This window comes from Gopherus evgoodei, unplaced genomic scaffold, assembly GCF_007399415.2.
Source record: "Gopherus evgoodei ecotype Sinaloan lineage unplaced genomic scaffold, rGopEvg1_v1.p scaffold_32_arrow_ctg1, whole genome shotgun sequence".
Classification (NCBI taxonomy): domain Eukaryota; kingdom Metazoa; phylum Chordata; order Testudines; family Testudinidae; genus Gopherus; species Gopherus evgoodei.
In genome coordinates this window covers 6392358-6415610 of record NW_022059994.1, presented here as the reverse complement: position 1 = coordinate 6415610, position 23253 = coordinate 6392358, and the positions used below count along the sequence as shown (strand labels likewise).

The window sequence follows — 23253 nt, the reverse complement described above, 5'->3', positions numbered from 1 at the left end:
GCCAGCCAGTCCTCGCCCTGGGGCCGGGTGGGAGTTGGCGCCCCCCAGAGGAGACAGGTCCATGCCCCATTCCCCGCCCCCTGAGCCACCAGTCCATGCCCCATTCCCTGCCCTCCTGAGCCAGCCAGTCCCCGCCCTGGGGCCAGGTGGGAGCTGGCGCCCCCCAGAGGGGACAGGTCCGTGCCCCATTCCCTGCCCCCCTGAGCCACCAGTCCCCGCCCTGGGGCCGGGTGGGAGCTGGTGCCCCCCCAGAGGGGACAGGTCCATGCCCCATTCCCTGCCCCCTGAGCCACCAGTCCCTGCCCCATTCCCTGCCCCCCTGAGCCAGCCAGTCCTCGCCCTGGAGCCGGGTGGGAGCTGGCGCCCCCCAGAGGGGACAGGTCTGTGCCCCATTCCCTGCCCCCCTGAGCCACCAGTCCCTGCCCCCCTGAGCCACCAATCCCTGCCCTGGGGCCGGGTGGGAGCCGGCGCCCCCCAGAGGGGACAGGCCCCTGCCCCATTCCCCGCCTCCTGAGCCAGCCAGTCCCTGCCCTGGGGCTGGGTGGGAGCCAGCGCCCCCTAGAGGGGACAGGCCCCTGCCCCATTCCCTGCCCCCCCGAGCCAGCCAGTCCCTGCCCTGGGGTCGGGTGGGAGCTGGCGCCCCCCAGAGGGGACAGGCCCCTGCCCCATTCCCCGCCCCCTGAGCCAGCCAGTCCCTGCCCTGGGGCCGGGTGGGAGCTGGTGCCCCCCAGAGGGGACAGGCCCCATATTAGCCACATTATTTTGATTTCAAAATGACTTTACTGCTGCTAGAAAAGGGGGGTATTTACAGGGCTAAGGCTCGTGGGTCCAAGGTCAGGGCCCCTCAGCGCCGCCTCTTGGCAGACCTGGGCGGGGCGGGGGCAGGACCCGACGCCCCCTTCCTCTTGCTCGCCCGGGTGGCAGGGGCAGTGGCGCTGGGCGGGGGCGCGGCAGGCGGCCCGGCCAGGCGGTAGGAGGCCAGGTCGACCGCCTGCTGCAGGATGCCCGTCAGGATGAGCTCGGTGCTGGCGACGGGCAGCCGGGCGCTCAGGGCGGGTCGGCAGCGGGGCAGGTCCTCGGGGCAGGAGATGACCATGCGCTTGTCCTGAAAGGGTTAAATCCTGCTCACGTCCGCCCCACAGCACCCGCCTGCTGCCCCTCACTCCCGCCTCGCAGCCCCTCTGTGCCCCACTCCCGCCTCGCAGCCCCCCCCTTCCATCACTCCTGCCCCACAGACCCCTCCTCCCACAGCACCCACCTGTGCGCCTCTCATTTCTACCCCGCAGACCTTCTCCCTTCACTCTGCCCCACAAACCACCGTGCCCCTCACTCCCGCCTCGCTGCCCCTCTGTGCCCCGCTCCCACCCCGCAGCCTCTCTCCCCTCACTCTGCCCCACAGACCCCTCTGTGCCCCTCACTCCCGTCCCACAACCCCCCCTTCTTTCCATCACTCCTGCCCCACAGACCCCTCCTCCCACAGCACCCACCTGTGTGCCTCACTTCTACCCCGCAGCCCCTCTCCCCTCACTCTGCCCCACAGACCCCTCTGTGCCCCACTCCCGCCTCGCAGCCCCCCCTTCCTTCCATCACTCCTGTCCCATAGACCCCTCCTCCCACAGCACCCGCCTGTGTGCCCCTCACTCCTGTCCCACAGCCCCCCTTCCTTCCATCACTCCTGCCCCACAGATCCCTCCCCCCAGCAGCTCCCTCTGTGCCCCTCACTCCCATCCCACAGCCCCCCCTTCTTTCCATCACTCCTGCCCCAGAGATCCCTCACTCCCACCCTGCAGCCCCGCTCCCAGCTCTGCCGGCGCCCCTCACTCCCCCCTCACCTTGTATGTCCGAGGCATGTGGGGCAGGAAGACCCCCCCGCTGCACTGGATAATGTCCTTCATGTGCTCGGGCTCCGGCTTGACGTTGGGGGTGACGTGGATCTCGTAGCCCTGGGGAGGGGGACGCGGCTGTGACTGACCCACCCCCTGCTCCCAGGAGGGAAGGGGCAGAGCAGGCAGCTAAGCCCAGGGACCAGGTATCCACAGCTGAGACCTCGAGGGTGACAGGGCCAGCTGCAGGCGGCATCCTGCCCAGACGGGCCCACCTGGCTGTGGGGGGAGGATCAGTCTGGATGCACCTGCAGCTGCCCCGCCCCCACCCCCACAGCGTGGTGGATGGTGGGGAGGGGATTGGTGGGGGGTGAGTGGGTTCAGAGGGTCTCACCTGCGACAGGCCAGTGGGGGGTGGATGCTGGGGGGAGCCAGTGGGGTTTAACCTGCAGCCGGGCCCCCCTGCGTGGTGGGCAGTGTGGGGGAGCAGGGGTCTCAAGAGCAGGGCCCCCCCCCAATGGTGCAGGGGAGTGTCAGGAGGGTCAGATGAGTGGACGGGGGGCTCTTACCTGCAGCAGGGCCCCCCCGGTGTGTGTGTGTGGGGTCAGACGAGTGGACGGGGGGGGTCTCACCTTCAGCAGGGGCCCCTGCCTGGCGCAGGGGGGTCAGTGGGGTGGACAGGGGGCTCTCACCTGCAGCAGGGGCCCCCGCCTGGTGCAGGGGAGTCAGTGGGGTCAGATGAGTGGACAGGGGGTCTCACCTGCAGCAGGGGCCCCCTGCCTGGCACAGGGGGGTCAGTGGGGTGGACGGGGGGGTCTCACCTGCAGCAGGGGCCCCCGCATGGCACAGGGGGGTCAGACGCGTGGACGGGGGGGTCTCACCTGCAGCAGGGCCTCCCGCATGGCACAGGGGGGTCAGACGCGTGGACGGGGGGGTCTCACCTGCAGCAGGGCCTCCCGCATGGCACAGGGGGGTCAGACGCGTGGACAGGGGGGGTCTCACCTGCAGCAGGGCCTCCCGCATGGCGCAGGGGGGTCAGACGAGCGGACGGGGGGATCTCACCTGCAGCAGGGCCCCCCGCATGGCACAGGGGGGTGAGACGAGTGGACGGGGGGCTCCCACCTGCAGCAGGGGCCCCCCGCATGGCACAGGGGGGTCAGACGAGTGGACGGGGAGGGTCTCACCTGCAGCAGGGGCCCCCCGCATGGCACAGGGGGGTGAGACGAGTGGACGGGGGGGGTCTCACCTGCAGCAGGGGCCCCCGCCTGGCACAGGTGGGTCAGACGAGTGGACAGGGGGTCTCACCTGCAGCAGGGGCCCACCGCATGGCACAGGGGGGTGAGACGAGCGGACGGGGGGATCTCACCTGCAGCAGGGCCCCCCGCATGGCACAGGGGGGTGAGACGAGTGGACGGGGGGCTCCCACCTGCAGCAGGGGCCCCCCGCATGGCACAGGGGGGTCAGACGAGTGGACGGGGAGGGTCTCACCTGCAGCAGGGGCCCCCTGCATGGCACAGGGGGGTGAGACGAGTGGACGGGGGGGTCTCACCTGCAGCAGGGGCCCCCGCCTGGCACAGGTGGGTCAGACGAGTGGACAGGGGGTCTCACCTGCAGCAGGGGCCCCCCGCATGGCACAGGGGGGTGAGACGAGCGGACGGGGGGTCTCACCTGCAGCAGGGGCCCCCGCATGGCACAGGGGGGTCAGACGAGTGGACGGGGGGGGTCTCACCTGCAGCAGGGCCCCTGCATGGCACAGGGGGGTCAGACGAGTGGGTCTCACCTGCAGCAGGGGTCCCCTGCGTGCTCGCTGCAGCGACTGGGCCAGGCTGAAGTGAAAGTTTCGCTCCTGCTCCGCGTCCCGCACCAGGAAGCCGCTGGGTGACAGGAAGCAGGCGCTGCGCCCGCTCTGGGGGAGGGAAGGGCGGGCAGTGTCACCTGGGGTAGCGCCCCAATGCCGCTCCCTCCACCCCCGCACCCCCCGGGCGGTACCTTGTCCAGCCAGTCCAGCGTGACGATGGGCACCCCGCGGGCCAGGGCGCACAGGAACTTCACCGTGCGGCGCACCCGGTCCGTCACCAGGTGGGTGCAGTCGAAGACCGACCGGGCCAGCGCCCCGCCCAGCGCCGAGACCACCCGCTCGCCCGCCTCGTCGATCACCCCCGTGAACAGCACCTGGGGGCGGGCAGCACAGTCAGCACGGCCCAGCCCAGCCCCAGCCCCACCCCTCGGCAGCAGGGTTCCCCACCACCCCCAGGGGCAGGGTAACTTGGGATGTCCCCTCCGTTCGGTAGGGTCCCCTCACACCCCCCCCGGCAGGGTAACTTGGTACGTCCCCTCCGTTCGGTAGGGTCCCCTCACACCCCCCCGGCAGGGTAACTTGGGATGTCCCCTCCATTCAGTAGGGTCCCCTCACACTCCCCCCCGGCAGGGTAACTTGGTACGTCCCCTCCGTTCGGTAGGGTCCCCTCACACCCCCCCGGCAGGGTAACTTGGTATGTCCCCTCCATTCAGTAGGGTCCCCTCACACTCCCCCCCGGCAGGGTAACTTGGTATGACCCCCCCCAGCTCCTCATCCCCTCCCCACAGCAAGGCACCATGGTAAATTGCTCCACTACCCCATTCTTATGGCTTGGTACATTCCCGTTAGGACTGTTAAAGCTTGGGGTAGAGCCTCCCCCCCACCTGGCTTGGTACAGCCAGAGCAGTCAGCTGGCGCCTGGATTCCAGCCCCTGCTTTGCACCTGTCCTGCCCCACGTCGCCCCAGCAGTTAGCACAGGGCAGGCGGCCTCTGGACTCTGAACAAACGGCCCAACGGAAGCCCCGAGTGTCGAGGGGAACTGCTGGCCACAGCAACCACCAACCAGCGGGGTGTCGTGGCAGGGAACTGACGCACATGACGGGTACACGAGCTACAGCCACACAATCAACCCCCTCAGGGTTCTCACGACACGTTCTGGGTGGCCCCAGAGCACAGCCACCAACTCTTGCTGGTGGCCACTCTGCCCATTTTTCCTAAAACGCTTAATTAGCTTTAGGAAAAACAAATAAACGTGCACCACATGTCCACATCACGGGCACTGATTTACGTAGGAGGGTTTTTCCTGACTCAATGATCAAAGTAACGGTACAGTCGCCTCTATTCTTTACTGGCCCGACACAGGACAGAACCACAAACAAGGTGCTTTGCACGTTCTTCTCTTTTTTTGGAGGGGGGCGGGCGGGGGGTGTTTTGGTTCATTAGCTAGTGGTCTCCTGCTGTGAGAAGCGACACTTGTTTGTTACTAACAGTTGTCACAATCTCCCAGCTAGCTGCCAAGTCTGCTGTGAATTGCGATATTAACAAACCGGCGAATCGCCTTTCCCAGCAGATTTACTGTGACAAATCAAGCCCTGGAGGCCATGGGAGGGGGGTGGGGAGCTGGGGGGACAGAGCCCAAAGCCCCAGGGCTGAAGTCCGACCCCACCGCCTCCAGGAAGGTGGAGAAATCTGCGTGTCTCCCCGGAGGGGGGCAGATTATATATAATCTATAGATCACTCTACAGTCCCTGTCGTCCCCCCCATGCTCCCGTCTCCGAGCCAGGACAGAACCCAGAGCGGGGAGATACCTGGGGCGGGGTGGGAATTGGCACCCCTAGAGGGGAAGGGCCCCTGTGTTCCAGCCTGCCGCCCTCCCAGTCCTGGGCTTTCTTACCCTGGGGGAGGCCATGCCACCGGCTGCCCCCTGGGATCGGCGAGGGGCCCTGGTCCGCAGCCCCTCCACCTTGTTCTCCGTGCTCTGGCGCCGCAATGGGGCGACCGGCACCTCCTGCAGGGGGAATGGGGGGAGTGAGACTTACTTATCACACACTCCCCTTAGGAGTTCTCCCTCCCCACCAACCCCTTGACAGACCCCACACCTAGCCACTTAGACCACACCCCCATAATACCACCCCCTAGCAGAAGAGGCCCTGCCCCTCCAGTCCACCCCAGCAATGAATTTCCTCCTCTCTATCAAGCTCCACCCCCAGAAAATTACAGCCCGCCTGTTCTGTAAACAACCCCCAGCCAGCCTGTACACCCTGCCCCCTGGTACCAGGCCCAACCCAGAGCATATTAGGCCCCGCCTCCCAGTGGCCAGGCCCCATCCATAGCAAGTGAGGGGTGGGACCTGACCCTGGGGTGGGGACCTTCGCCCAGTGGCCTGTTACCCACCTGCCTCTTTCTGGCGTCACTCCCAGCATCCTCTTGGGCTGCAGCACTGCCCACTCGTCCCTCGCCCTGTGCCGGAGGCGGATCCAAGGTGGCCACCCCTCTCCGCTTGCCTTGGGTCTCCCTGGCTGGCTCTGCAGCACCCCTCCTCCTGGGGGCTGGCTCCTGGACAGGGGCTCTCTGGGACCGCCGGGCTCGGCCCTGCAACGCCTCCTGCTCTGCTCCCCCTGATCCCCTCCGGGGCTCGTTGGCTGCGGCCGGTTCTGTGCCAGCAGCCCCCCGAGATCTCCGGGCTCGGCCTGGAGCCCCCTGGCTTGAGGTCTCTGGCTCTGTGGGGGGGTCCTCCTGAGTCCGCACAGCCCTCCTGGGCCTCTTCACAGGGCCAGGCTGCTCCACCTCCTTGACACTCCCCGGCTCCGGCGCCTCCACATACATGGATGTGCTGCAAAGCTGGTGCCTCCCCCTACGCTGGGGGGCGGCCGGGGCGGGCTGGCTGGGTTCTCCAGACCCCACGGACTTCTCCGCCCCACCCCGCCGGCTCCGCCTCTCCGGGGCAGGGGCTGGTGGTGGGGGAGCGGGAACCGGAGCAGATCGCAGGCTCCGGCGCCTCATGGGGGTGGAGGGACTGGAATGAGCCTCTGGAACCTGGGGGCGACAGAGAAAGATCGGGGGGCTGGGATCCAAGACTCCTGGATTCTGTCCCCGGCTCTGGGAAAAGGGGGTGCAGGAGCCCCCCAGTCTGTGTGTGCAGGCACCATTCCTCCAAGAGAGGGGGCCAGTCCCTGCTCACCTTCCCAGCATCCTCAGGCCGTGGCCCCATGGGGTGGGGCCCGGCCCCCGTGACCCCAACAGCTGCTGGGGTCTCCCGTCTCTCCGCAGCCTCCGGGCCACCTGGAGAAGAGGATGAATTAATTCCAGTCAGCTACTGCAGTTCCCTTCATTACCATTAGATGTCGCTGCCTGCCAAGGCACATCATGTGACTGTCAGCAACACCCCCCTCCTTGCACAGGGTGTCACTTGTGCACATGCACACACACACGCACAGTGTCACACACTCACACAGGGCACACACACAGAGCACCACTGCATCAGGTGTGTCACGCACACATCCACACACAGAGAGCACAGTCGCACCGGACATGTCACACACACACCGACAGCACCAGGCGTGTCGCACACTCACTCTCCCCCCACCCCCATCACTCACCCTGCCCTCTCAGGCGCTGCCCAGAGCTGCTGCCCCTGGGCTCTGCTCCTGCCTGCCTGGCCTCGCCCCGCAGTACCAGGGCTGGCCTGCGGGGAGCGCTCAGCACCAGACGCACGGGCTGGGATTCCTCCTCCTCTGGTGGCTCCCTCCTGGCGCCCCCTGCTGGCACTGCCCCGCCAGGGGGCTCTGACTCCTCCTTGGGGCCGAGGGGCAGCAGCCCCCCAGAGGCCAGGCCGGGTACTGCGGGCTGGGCTGGCTCCTGAGACAGGACTCCCCCTGGTGGCGGGGGACGGGGCAGCAGCTGGGTGTCCTCCTCGGGGAGGAAGGGCTGCGTGGGCTGGTCCGAGTGGGGCCCGGGGTCCTTGCAGAACGACTGAGTCGCTTCCACAACACACAGATCCTCGTCCGAGTCCTCCTCCTTCTCTGAAGAGGTACAGACTGAAGATGGAGGGGGAGGGCGGAGGAGAGGGGAAGAAGAGGAGTTTAGAACCCAGGAGTCCTGGCTCCCAGCCCCACCCTACACTCTAACCACTAGCCCCCACTCCCCTCCCAGAGCCAGGAAGGGAAGCCAGGAATCCTGGCTGCCAGCCCCCCCCGCTCTAGCCCACCAGCCCCCATTCCCCTTCCAGAGCCAGGGAGGGAACCCAGGAGTCCTGGCTCCCAGCCCCACCCCTACACTCTAACCACTAGCCCCCACTCCCTTCCCAGAGCCAGGAAGGGAACCCAGGAGTCCTGCCTCCCAGCCCCTCCCGCTCTAACCCACCAGCCCCCACTCCCCTTCCAGAGCCAGGGAGGGAACCCAGGAGTCCTGGCTCCCAGCCCCCCCCGCTCTAACCCACCAGCCCCCACTCCCCTTCCAGAGCCAGGGAGGGAACCCAGGAGTCCTGGCTCCCAGCCCTACCCTACACTCTAACCACTAGCCCCCACTCCCCTCCCAGAGCCAGGAAGGGAACCCAGGAGTCCTGCCTCCCAGCCCCCCCGCTCTAACCCACCAGCCCCCACTCCCCTTCCAGAGCCAGGGAGGGAACCCAGGAGTCCTGGCTCCCAGCCCTACCCTACACTCTAACCACTAGCCCCCACTCCCCTCCCAGAGCCAGGGAGGGAACCCAGGAGTCCTGGCTCCCAGCCCCCCCGCTCTAACCCACCAGCCCCCACTCCCCTTCCAGAGCCAGAAAGGGAACCCAGGAGTCCTGGCTCCCAGCCCCCCCGCTCTAGCCCACTAGCCCCCACTCCCTTCCCAGAGCCAGGAAGGGAACCCAGGAGTCCTGGCTCCCAGCCCCCCAGCTCTAACCCACCAGCCCCCACTCCCCTCCCAGAGCCAGGGAGGGAACCCAGGAGTCCTGGCTCCCAGCCCCTCCACAGACCCTAGACCCCCTCCCCTCACAGTCCCAGAGCCAGGGAGGGAACCCAGGAGTCCTGGCTCCCAGTCCCCCCGCTCTAACCCACCAGCCCCCACTCCCCTTCCAGAGCCAGGAAGGGAACCCAGGAGTCCTGGCTCCCAGCCCCCCCGCTCTAACCCACCAGCCCCCACTCCCCTTCCAGAGCCAGGGAGGGAACCCAGGAGTCCTGGCTCCCAGCCCCCCCGCTCTAACCCACCAGCCCCCACTCCCCTCCCAGAGCCAGGGAGGGAACCCAGGAGTCCTGGCTCCCAGCCCCCTGCTCTAATCACTCCAGTCAGCACTGGGTGGCTCGGCCCAGTCTGGCACGGAGGTGGGGAGACCAGTCAGGCTAGATCTGTCATGGCGGCAGCTCTCACGCTTCCCCGAATCCTTAGCAACCCTCCTCCCCCACCCCACCTTGAAATCCAAGATCGCGGCTCCAGACCAGTCTCCTCTCTGCCCCGCCCCCCCAGCGAGGGGCCCGTTGTGCTCACCTGGCGCATGCAGGGCTGGTCCAGCAGGGGGCGACATCACGGACCCTGCGAAGGGATCAGAGTGGCAGCAGGAATTGGTGGGGGAAGGGTGACTGCCTGAGGCCCCGCCCCCAAGGGTCACTAACTCCGCCCAAGGCCCCACCCCCTGGGCGGTCACTAACTCCGCCCCTCGGGTGACCTATACATACATTGGCGAGTTCTCAGCCCAGCAGGCCCATGGAGAAGGAGATGCCTTGTCTGGCCACCAGATGGAGCCACCCCTGGGAGGAGACACTGAGGGGGGCTGTGATCATGGGGGCTGGATTGCCCCCCAACCCACCTTGTGCAGGCAGGGGCGATCTGAAGACAAATGTCTGGGTGGCTTCCTCCTCTAGGCTGCTCCCCGAATCTGTGGAGAGAGGAATTACCTAGGATCCTTCACAGCTTCCCCGCCGCCAATCTCTTCGCTCACAACCCCACAGATCGCCTGCCCAGAGGGAGGGACTAACTCTAGGTCATGGAGGGAAACTGAGGCACAGAAAGGGGAAGAGATATGCCAGAGGTCTCACAGCACGACGGAGCTAGATACAGAACCCAGAAGTTCTAGCTCCCCCTTCCAGCTCTAACCGCTAGACCCCACTCCCCTCCCAGAGCCAGAGATGGAACCCAGGAGTCCCACCTGCTGCCGTGGGGGCTCTGGTGGCCTCAGCCCCTGAGGACAGCGTCTCCTCAGCCAGGTAGCACTGCGTGGCCTGCAGGGCAAAATCAGCGTCATCTGGGAAGGGGAAGGAGAGCGGAGACTCCAGGTGAAACCGACACGCCTGATCCCATGCCAGCATGCAGGGCAGGGAGCTCACCCGTAGGGAGCCGGAGACCGGGGCAGGGAACCGGACCCAGGTGTCCGGGACAGCAGCGCAGGGCACTCACCCCTAGGGAGCCAGAGACCAGGGCAGGGAACCGGACCCAGGCCTCCGGGATGGCAGGGCAGGGAGCTCACCCGTAGGGAGCCGGAGCCCGGGGCAGGGAACCGGACCCAGGCGTCCGGGACAGCAGCGCAGGGCGCTCACCCCTAGGGAGATGGAAACCGGGGCAGGGAACCGGACCCAGGTGTCCGGGACAGCAGTGTAGGGCGCTCACCCCTAGGGAGCCAGAGACCAGGGCAGGGAACCGGACCCAGGCCTCCGGGATGGCAGGGCAGGGAGCTCACCCGTAGGGAGCCGAAGCCCGGGGCAGGGAACCGGACCCAGGCGTCCGGGACAGCAGCGCAGGGTGCTCACCCCTAGGGAGCATGAGACCGGGGCAGGGAACCGGACCCAGGCGTCCAGGACGGCAGCACAGGGCGCTCACCCCTAGAGAGATGGAGCCCGGGGCAGGGAACAGGACCCAGGCGTCTGGGATGGCAGCACAGGGCGCTCACCCCTAGGGAGATGGAGCCCGGGGCAGGGAACAGGACCCAGGCGTCCAGGACGGCAGCACAGGGTGCTCACCCCTAGGGAGATGGAGACCAGGGCAGGGAACGGGACTCAGGGCCTCCGGGACGGCAGCACAGGGCGCTCACCCCTAGAGAGATGGAGCCCGGGGCAGGGAACAGGACCCAGGTGTCCGGGACGGCAGCACAGGGCGCTCACCCCTAGGGAGCCGGAGACCAGGGCAGGGAACAGGACCCAGGCATCTGGGATAGCAGCGCAGGGCGCTCACCCCTAGGGAGATGGAGCCCGGGGCAGGGAACGGGACTCAGGCCTCCGGGACGGCACCACAGGGCGCTCACCCCTAGGGAACCGGAGACCAGGGCAGGGAATGGGACCCAGGCGTCCAGGATAACAGCGCAGGGCCTGGCTCCCCGAGATTTACCCTCCACATCCGTCTCGCTGTCGTCTCCAGGCTGGCCTGGGCCCCACGCTGGATCCTTGTTCCCCTCCGTGTCCATCAACTTGGTCTCTGGGCTGACACAGGACTGGGCAGCTGGTGGCTGCTCCCCACCCGCCTGGACTGGGCCCCCCACAGGACCTGGCGTCTGGTCGAACTCTGCCCCGGGAGCCCCCTCCACATCTGTGTCGCTGTCTCCACTGGGCCAGTGAAGAGTCTGTTGGCCAACATCTGGATTCTCCTCCACATCTGTATCGCTGTCCCCAGTGGCGACAGGCAGAGGGTCGTTTCGTCTTCCAACATCTGATTTCTCCTCAGCCTCTTCCACATCTGTATCGTCACCTGCCTCCAGAGTGGGCTGATGGCTCCTCTGTACAACATCTGGATTCCCCACAGACTCCTCCACATCTGTATTGCTGTCCTCATTTTCTGCAAAATGATGGCCCTTAGGATGCACATCTCGTTTCCCCACTGTCCCTGTCACATCTGGATCTCTGTCTCCAGGGAGAGCATGTGGATCATTCTTCATTACAACATCTGGATTCTTTGCCTCCTCTTCCTCCACATCGGTATCACTGCCCACATCAATGGCGAGTGGATGGCTCTTTGTACCCACATCTGGATTCCCAGTCTCCCCCACATCTGTATCACTGCCCATGTCAACAGCAAGGGGATGGCTCTTTGCAGTGACAACATCTGGATTTCTATCAGATTCCTCCACATCTGTATCACTATCCTCAGAGGCAGCAAGCTCATTGTTCGTTTGTCGCACATTTGGTTTTCCCACCACCCACGCCACATCTGCATCTCCGCCCCCTGGGGAAACAAGTTGATGGTTATTCTGTACTACCACTGGAGTCTCTTTCTCCTCCTCCACATCTGTATCACTGCCCACCTCAACGGCGGGCTGATGGCTCTTCTGTACAACATCTGGATTCTCTGCAACCTCCTCCACATCTGTATCACTCTCCCCATTTTTGGCAGAGTGATGGCTCTCAAGATGCACATCATCTGGATTCTCCACTTCCCCCTCCACATCTGTGGCGCTGCCCCTAGGGAGAGGATGTCGATGGTTCTTCCGCAGATCTGGATTATTTGCTGCCGCCGCCGCCGCCTCCTCCTCTACATCTGTATCGCTGTCCACCTCAAAGCTGGGCTGATAGCTCTTTGGACCCACATCTGGATTCACTCCAGCCCCCTCCACATCTGTATCGCTGTCCCCAGGGGCAGCAGGCTGGTTCTTCATTCCTTGCACAACATCTGGATTCTCCAGTGGTGCCTCCATATCTGTATCACAGTCCCCATTTCCAGCAAGCTGATGGTCCTTTGGATGCACATCTGGATTCCGTGCCTCCTCCTCCACATCTGTATCACTGCCCATCTCAATGGCAGATGGGTGGCACTTTGGATCCACATCATCATCTGTATCGCTGTCCCCCAGGAGAGCAGGTCCATGGTTCTTCTGCACAACATCTGGATGCTGTACTACCTCCTCCACATCTGTAATGCTGCCCACCTCAGCGGGGCAACCGTTCCCCAGGCCCCTGACAGCTGCTCCCGGCCCCGCGCCCGAGGCAATGCCCATGTGGCCAGGACACTTGACAAAGCGGCAGGCGGCCAACATGGGCTCTGGGTCTGTCCCAACCACCCCTGGGGCCCTGGACTGCTCGGTACCCAGGGCAGCGACTCCGTTCTCCGGCGGGCCAGGGGTCCGCTCGCCGCCATAGCTCAGGCGCAGGGAGGGGCAGGGGGCGTCAGGGGTATCGCCACCTTCCTCGTCGCTGGGGGGCAGAGAACAGAAGGGGGTCAGAACCCACCGTAACCTACCGAGTCAGCACTACCAAGCCCCCCGCCCCCTGGCACAGCGCCCCCACCGAACCCCCCACCCCACAGTATAGTGCCCCCACCGAGCCCCCCGCAGTGCTCCCCACCGAGCCCCCCGCCCCACAGTATAGCGCCCCACCAAGCCCCCCACCCCACAGTATAGCGCCCCCACCGAGCCCCCTGCAGTGCTCCCCACCGAGCCCCCCGCCCCACAGTATAGCGCCCCCACCGAGCCCCCTGCAGTGCTCCCCACCGAGCCCCCCGCCCCACAGTATAGTGCCCCCACTGAGCCCCCTGAAGTGCTCCCCACCGAGCCCCCCGCCCCACAGTATAGCGCCCCCACCGAGCCCCTGCAGTGCTCTCCACCAAACCCCCCGCCCCACAGTATAGCGCCCCCACCGAGCTCCCCACCCCACAGTATAGCGCCCCCACCGAGCCCCCTGCCCCACAGTATAGCACCCCCACCGAGCTCCCCGCCCCCTGTCCCACAGTATAGCACCCCCACCGAGCCCCCTGCAGTGCTCCCCACCGAGCCCCCCGCCCCATAGTATAGTGCCCCCACCGAACCCCCCACCCCAGTATAGCGCCCCCACCGAGCCCCCTGCAGTGCTCCCCACAGAACCCCCCACCCCACAGTATAGCGCCCCCACCGAGCCCCCTGCAGTGCTCCCCACTGAGCCCCCCACCCCACAGTATAGCGCCCCCACTGAGCCCCCTGAAGTGCTCCCCACCGAGCCCCCCGCCCCACAGTATAGCGCCCCCAAGCCCCCCGCAGTGCTCCCCACCGAGCCCCCCGCCCCACAGTATAGCTCCACCGAAACCCCCGCAGTGCTCCCCACCGAGCCCCCCGCCCCACAGTATAGCGCCCCCACCGAGCTCCCCACCGAATCCCCCGCCCCTCAGCAGAGCACTCCCACTGAGCCCCTCCATGCTCCCTCCCGAGCCCCTTGCAGCACCCCCCACTGAACCCCCACCCCACAGCACCCCCTTCTGAGCCCCCCATGCTCCCTACCAAGCCCCTCACCCCTCAGCAAGCACCCCCGACAGTCCCTCACAGTAACTCCCACCGAGCCCCCACCCTGCAACACAGCACCCTCAACTGAACCCCCTGCCCCACAGCACCCTCACCAACCCCCCCTGCACTACCTCCCAATGCCCCCACACCTCAGCACAGCACACCCCACTGAACCCCCTGCCCCACAGCACAGCACCCCTCCCAACCCCCCTGCACTCCCGAGCCCCCCACCCCTCAGCACAGCACCCCCTGCAGCACATCTGCCCTCGCTCTAACCACTAGACCCTGCTCCCCTCCCAGAGCCGGAGTCTTGGCTCCCCCTGCTAGGCCTGTCTCTACCTTTCCGGCACCACGGTTGCACCCGGGGAGGAGAAGGCTGTGTGGGAATGGACGCCAGCGTCAGAGGAGGAGGCAGAGCCTGGTGGACAAGACGGACACAGGGTGTTAACAGGGAATCCAGGGGCCTGTGTCTCCCCCACCCACAGAATGGGGGCACAGCCTGCCTCCTGGTTTGTTATCGTAGGGTCTACCATAATATCATAGGGTGCCTGGCGCTGTCAGTAACCAGAGGGGTAGCCCACACATGGAATTCCCGACCCTCATCCCTCCCAACCCCAATTTGTTATCGTAGGGTCTAATGTAATAGAGAGGGATAAACAAGGCAAACAAAACCAGGAGTCCTGCCTCCCAGCCCCCTCCCCTGCTCCAGTGACTAGCCCTGACTCCACAGGAACAGAACCCAGGATCCTCGCCCACTAACACTAGTTTGTTATCGTAGGGTCTACCACAATACCATAGGGTCCCTTCACACCAGGGATGTGTGTAAAGTTAAGACCTAGAATCACTGGCAGCCCTGCCTTACGCCAGCCCCACTTGTGCCATGCCTGGTTTGTTATCGTAGGGCCTACCATAACATCATGGGGTTGCCCTAATATTGCAATAGCGGGATGTAATTTTTGTGGAAACAGGAGCCCAAACAAAAAGACAAACCAGTGGTTGCTGGTTTGTTATTACAGGCCCATCCCCACAATCCCCACTCACCATTGCTCCCTGGCAGGTGCAGGAGCCTTCCTCCACTCTGCAGCTCCTCCTCATCCTCAGAGTCCCTGGCCAGCAGGGGCCCGTAGCCCATCCTCTTGCTGGGTGCGGGGGTCTCCTCGATGGCCAGGGTGTTGGGGGCCCGGGGCTGGGTGGGCGGCACCTCCAGAGAGTCCTCGGGGTCGGCGCTCTCTGGTGGCAGCAGGAAGTACTGGCAGCCCACGTCCCCAAACATGAGGGTGTCTCCATCCTCTAGGCTGTAGCGGACGTGGGGCAGCAGGACGCCTCGCTGGCGCCGGGTCCGGTTCAGGCTGCCCCGGTCATAGAGCAGGTGGGGCCCGCCCGGCGCTGGGACCTCAATCACCGCGTGGGCCTTGGAGACCGAGGGGGCCGGCAAGCAGACCTGGCAGCCCGGCAGCCGCCCCACCACGTTCTCCCCGGGGTAGATCCAGAAATCTGGGGGGAGACAACCCAGGAGTCCTGACACCCAGGCTGAGCCAGTAGAGCCCACTCCCTTCCCGGAGCTGAGGAGCGAACCCAGGAGTCCTGGCTCCAGCCCCTCCCCCAACCACTGGCCCCCAACTTCCCTCTCAGAGCCAGGGAGAGAACCCAGGAGTCCTGGCTCCAGACCCGCCCCCCCGAGCCAGGGAGAGAACCCAGGAGTCCTGGCACCAGGACGCCACCATCGAGGGCCATCAAACCAGCGGTGCCTTCCCACCACCCCCAGGAGAGCGGGTGAAATCTCCAAGGAGCGGGTGGCTCTGATGGGTGGGGCCGGCCCCAGCCCCCGCCCAGCACCACTGACCTTGCTCCGGCCCATATTTGCTGCTGAGCAGGTGCAGCCGCCCCACGGGCTGAGGCGCTTCCCTGTCGGCCTCTCCCCCGGGGGGGTCCCCGTCCTCCTCCCACTCCAGCAGCTGGGTCTGCTCCATGGCCTGCGGGGCAACAGTCACAGGGGGAGTGATGGGGACACCCCCCCCAGTGCCCCTCCCCGGCCCCCCAATGCCCCTCACTCCCCCCTCCCCCACTGCCCTCCCTGTGCCCCTCACTCCCCCCAGCCCCTCACTCCCCCCTGCCCTCCCTGTGCCCCTCACTCCCCCTCTGCCCTCCCTGTGCCCCTCCCCGGCCCCCCACTGCCCCTCACTCCCCCTCCCCGTGCCCCTCACTCCCCCTCCCCCACTGCCCTCCCTGTGCCCCTCCCCGGCCCCCCACTGCCCCTCACTCCCCCCCTCCCCCACTGCCCTCCCTGTGCCCCTCACTCCCCCTCCCCCCACTGCCCTCCCTGTGCCCCTCACTCCCCCCAGCCCCTCACTCCCCCCTCCCCCACTGCCCTCCCTGTGCCCCTCACTCCCCCCTCCCCCACTGCCCCTCACTCCCCCCTCCCCCACTGCCCTCCCTGTGCCCCTCCCCGGCCCCCCAGTGCCCCTCCCCGGCCCCCCAATGCCCCTCACTCCCCCCTCCCCCACTGCCCTCCCTGTGCCCCTCACTCCCGACCTGCAGCCCCCTGCCAGCCCAGCCCCGCTGTGACTCTCATTCCCCCCAGCCCCAGCCCCAGCCCCAGCCCCACCCCCACGGTGCCCCCCGTGCCCCCCCCGACCCGCAGCCCCCCCCACCTCCGGTTCCAACGGCAGCCCCACGGGTCCCTCCTGGTGCTTCCCAGCAGGGAGGCCCCTGATTGGCCAACCGGGGCCCACTGGCAAAGCTTTGTCTTGTCCTGATTGGTCATCGTGGGTGTCAGTCATTGGAGTGGGCGGGTTCCGCCGCCCTTGTTCCCGCCCCGCTGCTCCCTGGGGACCAGTCTCGCGTTTGGAGCATAGAGAGGAGGCGGATGTGCGTGTAGAGTGTCGCCCCGGAACCATAGAGCGGTACCAGGTGCCTGGCTAGATTGTTCGCCACGAGTCACCACCCCATCCTTTTGGCGCCAACGAGGTCCATAGAGAGGCTAACGTTCGGCTAGACAGTACCTCGGAGACCATAGAGTGATACCGTGCTCTAGGCTAGAGTGTGCACTACGGGTCCGCCAAAACATGGCGGCGCTGTCGCTTCGCCCAACTAGTGTCACCTGGGCTCATAGAGAGGAAACGCGTTGCCTAGAAGTTACCACTAGAACCATCGAGCTGGGTCCTCCAAGGCATGGCGGCTGCGGTCCGCCAGAGTGGACCATACCACGGGAACCATAGAGGAGTGGGCGTGTCCGTAGCAGTAGCTAGAGTGGACACGTCAAGCGCCTCCCACACAGCAGGCCCGTCCTCTTCTCATGACGTCAATCTGACGTTGAATCGAGTACGCATGCGCAGAGAATACCAAGCAACCATAGACACTGGCTGTGGGAGGCTAGAGCGTACACACTAGTCCTCCAAAATATGCCCCCCGCCCCCCGTTGTTTGCACCCCGCCCCCCAGCCTGCAGCACGGAGGGGAGAACTCCCCTGTAGACAATACCCCCTACCATAGAGAGCAGGTGTGTACAGGCTAGAGTGTACACTCGTTGTCCTCCAAAACATGGCTTCCTTCCCATATTTGTTATTAAAACACTGATGGGGGGGGTAAAACATTTCTGACTTTCTGCCACCCCCTGGGGTTGGGGCGCAGCCGCCATGAACCCGTCATGTGCCTGCTTATCTGTGGTGCTGTGTCACTGCACGGGGCGTAACACCCAGGCAACGCGCTGGCCATTGGGGCCGCGCCATGCGCAATGGCGTCGCCAGGCAACACGGCCATTGGCGCCCCATCATGCGCAATGGCATCACCAGGCAACATGCTGGCCATTGGGCCGGCCCCATGCGCAATGGCGTCGCCAGGCAACATGTTGGGCACTGGGGCCGCCCCATGTGCGATGGTGTCGCCAGGCAACGCGCTGGCCATTGGGGCCGCCCCACGCCCCATAAGCGATGGCGTTGCGAGGCAACATGCTGGCCATTGGGCCGGCCCCATGCGCAATGGCGTCGCCAGGCAACACGCTGGCCATTGGGGCCACCCCATCGCATCCACACTTTCGGACAGGGTTGCTTGGCACCATGTGTTATCACCATCTTGCTACGTTCAATGGTGCCGATAGCTGCAGAGACGCCTCGGGCCCTGGTGTGATTCGCAGGGGATGGGAAGCTCACGCTGGCTCCCTTCAGCCCAGAAAACTGGAACAACTATAGAAATAGCAGGGCAAGCATCAACAATGACGCGGCAAAGGTGGGTAACAGTGCGCTACGTGAGTGCAGGTGTCATTGGGGCCACGTGGCAAAGCCTGAGATATAGATAGATAGGGATGAATGTATGGATGGCTAAAGGAGGTGTACAGGGATGGATAGATGGACAGATAGAGGGTGTGTATAAGGACTGATGGATGGATAGAGAGGGTGTATGGGAATGGATGGACGGATAGAGGGGATGCATGGGGTGAATGGATGGATGAACAGATAGAAGGTTTGTATATGGATGGATGGACGGCTGGCTAGAGGGGATGCATGAGAATGGATGGATGGACAGATAGTGGGTATGTATATGGATGGATGGATAGAGGGGATGCATGGGGTGGATGGATGGATGAACAAATAGAAAGTACATAAGAACGGCCATCTTGGGTCACACCAAAGGTCCATTTAGCCCAGTATCCTGTCTTCCAACAGTGATCAATGCCAGGTGCCCCAGAGGGAATGAACAGACAGGTAATCATCAAGTGATCCATCCCCGTCACCCATTCCCAGCTTCTGGCAAACAGGCTAGAGACACCATCCTGGCTAATAGCCACTGATGGACATATCTTCCATGAATCTATCTAGTTATTTTTTTAACCCTGTTATAGTCTTGGCCTTCACACCATCCTATGGCAAGGAGTTCCACAGGTTGACTGTGCATTGTGTGAAGAATTACTTCCTTTTGTTTATTTTTTAAACCTGCTGCCTATTAGTTTCATTTGGTGACCCCTAGTTCTTGTGTTAGGAGGAGTAAACAACACTTCCTTCTTTACTTTCTCCACACCAGTCAGGATTTTATAGACCTCTATCATATTCCCCCTTATCCGTCTCTTTGCCAAGCTGAAAAGTCCCAGGCTGATTAACCACTCCCCATACAGAAGCTGTTCTATAATCATTTTGTTGCCCTTTTCTGAACCTTTTCCAATTCCAATAGATCTTTTCTGAGATGGGACGACCACATCTGCACGCAGTATTCAAGGTGTGGGCGCACCATGGATTATGTATATGGATGGTTAAGGGGAGTGTATGGGGATGGATAGATGGACAGAGAGAGGGTGTGTATAGAGATTGATGGATGGATACAGAGGGTGTATGGGGGTGGGTGGAGGAATGGACAGAGGGGTTGAGGGAGATGGAGGGACAGAGAGAGAGGTTGTATGGGGATTGATGGCTGGCTGGCTAGAGGGGGGTGTATGGGGGATTGATAGATTAGTAGGATGAGTGAACTGACTGGCAGCTGGGAGGGGTTGGCAGGAGGGCTCCACATCTGTCCAGGGTTAGTTAGAATCACCAGCAGGGGCCCCTGGTAGCTCTTCTCATGGTGATGGTTGGGGATGGGCAGTGTCTGAACGAAGGAACCCAGGTGTCCTGATGTTTCCATGCCTGTCGCTATGGCATTTCCATCCAGTCACAGCATCTTCAGGGTAGGAACCCGTCCTGGAAAAACATCCAACCCCATCCCTGCCAAAACAGAAAGGCACAGGGTTACAGTCCTGCCACCTCACCACTAGACACCAACCCTGTCTCAACTGAAAGGCATCCCTTTCCCTGCCCCTCCGAGCCAGCACACTGCTGTGTGACACCCGCAGCCTACACTGAGCTCCCCATTGATTCTAAGCTGTGCCCCCAGGCCTGTCATAACCAGGAGGGGATGGATGGGAAAAGACCCACACCGATGTACACACTGCTTGCTTCAAGGGAATGGGACATGGGACCTTTCTCATCTAGGGGGCGTTGGTTCCGATCCGGTCCCAGGGCAGGCAATTTGCTGGGTCTGGGGTGACCCTGCTCCTGTGACATGCAGAGGCCTGTGGGATGCCTAGCTGGAAGCAAGACACACCAGCCAGGCAGTGAGAGAGAGAATTCTTGGTGCCATCTCAGAGCACTGGGTCATACCATCTGGTGTCCCTTCTCCAGCCATTGCCAATCTCTGACACTTGGGACAGGTCTCATCATCTCACCATGTTCAGTGGTGCAGTGAGATGGAGAGGAGGAAAAAAACTCCAAAGAGGATACATCTGGCCAGCTGAGCAGTGGGAAAAACTATTCCTTCCTGACCCCAGGTGGCGGAAACCATGAAGCATGAGATTGGATTTTACGTGTTGTCTTCATGCAGAGCTGCAAGGGCCAGGCCCACACTGTGAACAGTGCTGGTGATTCTCTTCTCCCTGAGTCCCCTGAAAGACAGGGACGGACAGGGAGATCCGTAGAGCCACACCCGCCCGGACCAGAAGGGCCTGCCACGACCATCCTGCTCACTTACCTGCGTGCACACAGGCCAGCGAATTTCTCCCAGCAGCTGTATCTCGGGCAGAGTTCTAACCACGTTGGAATGACTCCCAGCCATGGGGCGCGCACCACGACCCTGGCACGCTGGTCCAACATTGCATCACCCTTCAGAGTTAGGAAAACACCTCTGATTTCAAGGTTGTCCAGCCTCAACTTCCAGCCATCTGAGCTTGTGAGGCCTTGGTCAGCAAGGTTGAAAAGCTCCCAGCTAGGATCTAGCCGCCTCTCAACCTTCTCTTCGTTCAGCTGAATAGACTGAGCTCCTTAAAGCTTCTTACCCTGCCCTGGCTCATTTTTGGGGCCTTCCTAGGTCTTGCATTGGTATTTCCACCTCCTCCTCCAACGCTGGATGTCGGAGCGGGACAGTGTTCTAGCAGCAGTCGTGCCAATGCTGTGTAAAGAGTTTCCTGTGGGTGGAGCCTGGGCTGCCTCCCCCTCCCCCGGGCCAGTGACTAGGGCAACTTCTGCAAATCCACACACAGGCCTTGTTCAGTGGGTTAAGATCCTATCACTGCATGTGGTTAGAGTGAGGGGAGGCTGGGAGCCAGGATTCCTGGGTTCTCTCCCAGGCTCTGGGAGGGAAGTGGGGTCTAGTGGGTTAGAGCAGGTGGGAGGCTGGGATCCAGGACTCCTGAGTTCTCTCCCTGGCTCTGGGAGGGGAGTTGGTGTCTCCTCCATTTATTTCTCCTCCGTTCTCTTCAGTTCCCAGATTCCCAGGGTTTGAACTCCGAGGTCACAGGCCAGTGGGCTGCCCGCTCCCCATGGCCAGGTCTTCCCCTGCCCTTCCCAGCCAGCTAATGCCAGCAGGGTTCCTGGCTGGAACAGGGGTGCCCAGCTGTAGGTGAGGATTTTCTCAGCCCCTCCTTACGGCTTTGGGGCAGGGATAAGGATGGGGAAGGAAGCAGCGGCTCAGCACACTGCTGAGGGAGAGGGCAACACAGCAGCTTCTAGGGGCCTCAGTGTCCTGCTGGGAGCTGGGGCAGGTACCCCCTTGACAAGGTTACTGAAGCATTAGGGAGGATGTTACCTCTAGGGGGTGCCAGCTCCCATCTGGCCCCAGGGCAGGGTCTGGCTGGCTGGGGGGGACAGGAAATGGGACATGGGGTCTTTCCCCATTTAGGGGGTGCCACTCCCCTCTGGACCCCCATCCCCTCCCAGAGCTGGGGACAGAACCCAGGAGCAGGCCTGGATTCATGACCCTGCACTTGATTCACTGGCACAGGGCCAGTGTCTCAAGGGTCCTCTGAACCCTGGGTGACTGGGGGCACGGGGCGGCCGGTACCCGCCTCCCACTGTGCCTTCTGCAAGCCAGGCAGAGGCTGCCCCAGATTCTACCACTCACTCAAAGCCCTGTCCTAGCTCAATACTGCTGTGCCCAGAGCAGCCCACAGCTTTGACCCAGCTGCGTGGTGGCAGTGCCACTCACATCTGGCCTGGCTGCCCCTCTGCTCAGACAGAATGCGGCGAGTGGTGCTTGGCACCGCATCTTGGATCTGCCCTGGCCACCCTCACATCTGGACCTGGTGCACAGGGACCTTGTTCCTGAGTGCAGGGGAGTCTACCAAGAACTGGCTGCTGGGTGACACGAGCATGAGCTCTGGGTGCAGGAGGGAGAGGGACTGAGGGAGACCCGAGGTCCAGGGACGGACGAGGGTGCCCGCCAGATGGCAGGCAGGGACTTGAATTCCGCCCCCCCTGCCGAAATAGGGGAATTGGTGCAAATGGGGCTATGTCCTCACCAAAATGGTGCTGGAAGCGGCTGGGAAGCGGGATGGACCTGTCACACAAAGAGGCTGGCCAGCTGGGCAGGGTAAGGTAAGGAGTGGGGTGGGGGAGATGGCTAATAGGGGGCTCGGGGCTCCCTCAAGGGCTGGGGATCCTGGAAGGGGAGGGTGTAACAGGCAGGGGTGGGGGGGTTGGCAGTGACACAGCGAGGTTGTGTGTGTGTCTCAGTTTCCATAGTGCACATGGCCCAAGAACTGGCTCAGCCTGCCCAGGATTACCTGGCTCCCAGCCCCCCCTGCTCTAACCACTAGACCCCACTTCCCTCCCAGAGCTGGGGAGAGAACCCAGGAGCCCTGGCTCCCAGCCCCACCTGCTCTACCACTAGACACCACTCCCCTCCCAGAGCCAGGGAGAGAACCCAGGAGTTCTGGCTCCCAGCCCCTGCTCTACCCCACTAGAGAGGCAAGAACTCTGGTTCCAAGCCCCCACCAGGGGATGCGCCCTCAAGGCTGCTCCATGGGGCAGGCAGGATGAGGCCAGCCGGGTGCCTGCCCAGGCCCCTGGCTAAGGCAGCCATGGCCTTCCGCCAGTGAGGAGGGAGGGAGGGCTGGGCAGAGGCCCCTGCTGGCTCAGCCAGTCTGTCCCTTTTCCTCCCCCCGCCCCATTCTCTTTCCTCTTCCCCTGTCCTCTTCATTGTCCTTTTTGTCCTCTTTTTCTTTCTTCTCGGTCATTCTTTCTATTTTTGCTTGTTTTTTCCCCTCACTTTTTTACATGCATTCATTCTTTCCCCCTTTCTTTTTCATTCTTTCTATTTGCTCTTTTTCATTCATTCTTTCTTATGCATTCAGTCTTTTTCCTGCCTCGTTTTCTTTTCCCTCAGTCATTCATTCTATTCCTCTTTCCATTCTTTCTTCTCCCACCTTTTCTCTTTCTCCCCCATTCTTTCTTTTTTCCTCTTTTTAGTTGTTTTATTCCTTCCTCTCTTTTTTGCACTCGCTCTTTTCTCCCTTTTTCATTCAGTCTTTCTGCCTCTCTTTTTCGCTCCTTCTTTCCTTTTTCTCTCATTCCTTCTTTCCTTATTCTGTCACTCTGTTCTTGCTATTCGCCCTCCCTCCCTGCTCGTCCTTTCTCAGGCTTTGCGGTGCACCGCATGCCGTGCAGACGTGGGAGGAGATGTGGGGAATAAAGAATTAGGCCTGTCTCCCGGCCTGATTCTCCCTCTTCCCCCGTCAC

At 63.3% G+C, this 23253-nt stretch overlaps 1 protein-coding gene across 3 annotated transcripts; it reads right to left on the bottom strand.

Moving 5' to 3' along the window:
- Positions 1-760: 760 nt before the first annotated feature.
- On the bottom strand, positions 761-16697 carry MDC1 (mediator of DNA damage checkpoint 1). 3 transcript variants are annotated; one of them, XM_030543624.1, is made up of 16 exons: positions 16430-16697; positions 15622-15751; positions 14820-15272; positions 14118-14196; positions 10925-12720; positions 9753-9848; positions 9414-9482; positions 9095-9139; positions 7222-7659; positions 6804-6904; positions 6017-6658; positions 5517-5630; positions 3813-3995; positions 3604-3729; positions 1833-1943; positions 761-1105 (listed from the first exon to the last, which is right to left on the bottom strand). In XM_030543624.1, exons 1-16 carry the CDS (start codon positions 16673-16675, stop codon positions 845-847), a joined length of 4890 nt encoding a protein of 1629 aa, XP_030399484.1. In that variant the 5' UTR covers positions 16676-16697; the 3' UTR covers positions 761-844. The 3 variants fall into 3 exon arrangements, with proteins under 3 accessions (XP_030399484.1, XP_030399485.1, XP_030399486.1); XM_030543625.1 differs by lacking the exon at positions 16430-16697 and adding an exon at positions 16311-16333; XM_030543626.1 differs by lacking the exon at positions 7222-7659 and having other exon boundaries at positions 16430-16696.
- Positions 16698-23253: the final 6556 nt, after the last annotated feature.

Bases quoted from the DNA above. Each gene is read 5' to 3' on its own strand.
- MDC1 (XM_030543624.1), bottom strand. From the start codon at position 16,675: ATGGTTCCGGGGCGACACTCTACACGCACATCCGCCTCCTCTCTATGC. The intron at 15,752-16,429 runs GTGGGGGGGGCT...GTTGCCCCGCAG, and splicing joins GGCTGCCGTTGGAACCGGAG to GCCATGGAGCAGACCCAGCT. The intron at 14,197-14,819 runs GTGAGTGGGGAT...CTTGTCCACCAG, and splicing joins GCACCTGCCAGGGAGCAATG to GCTCTGCCTCCTCCTCTGAC.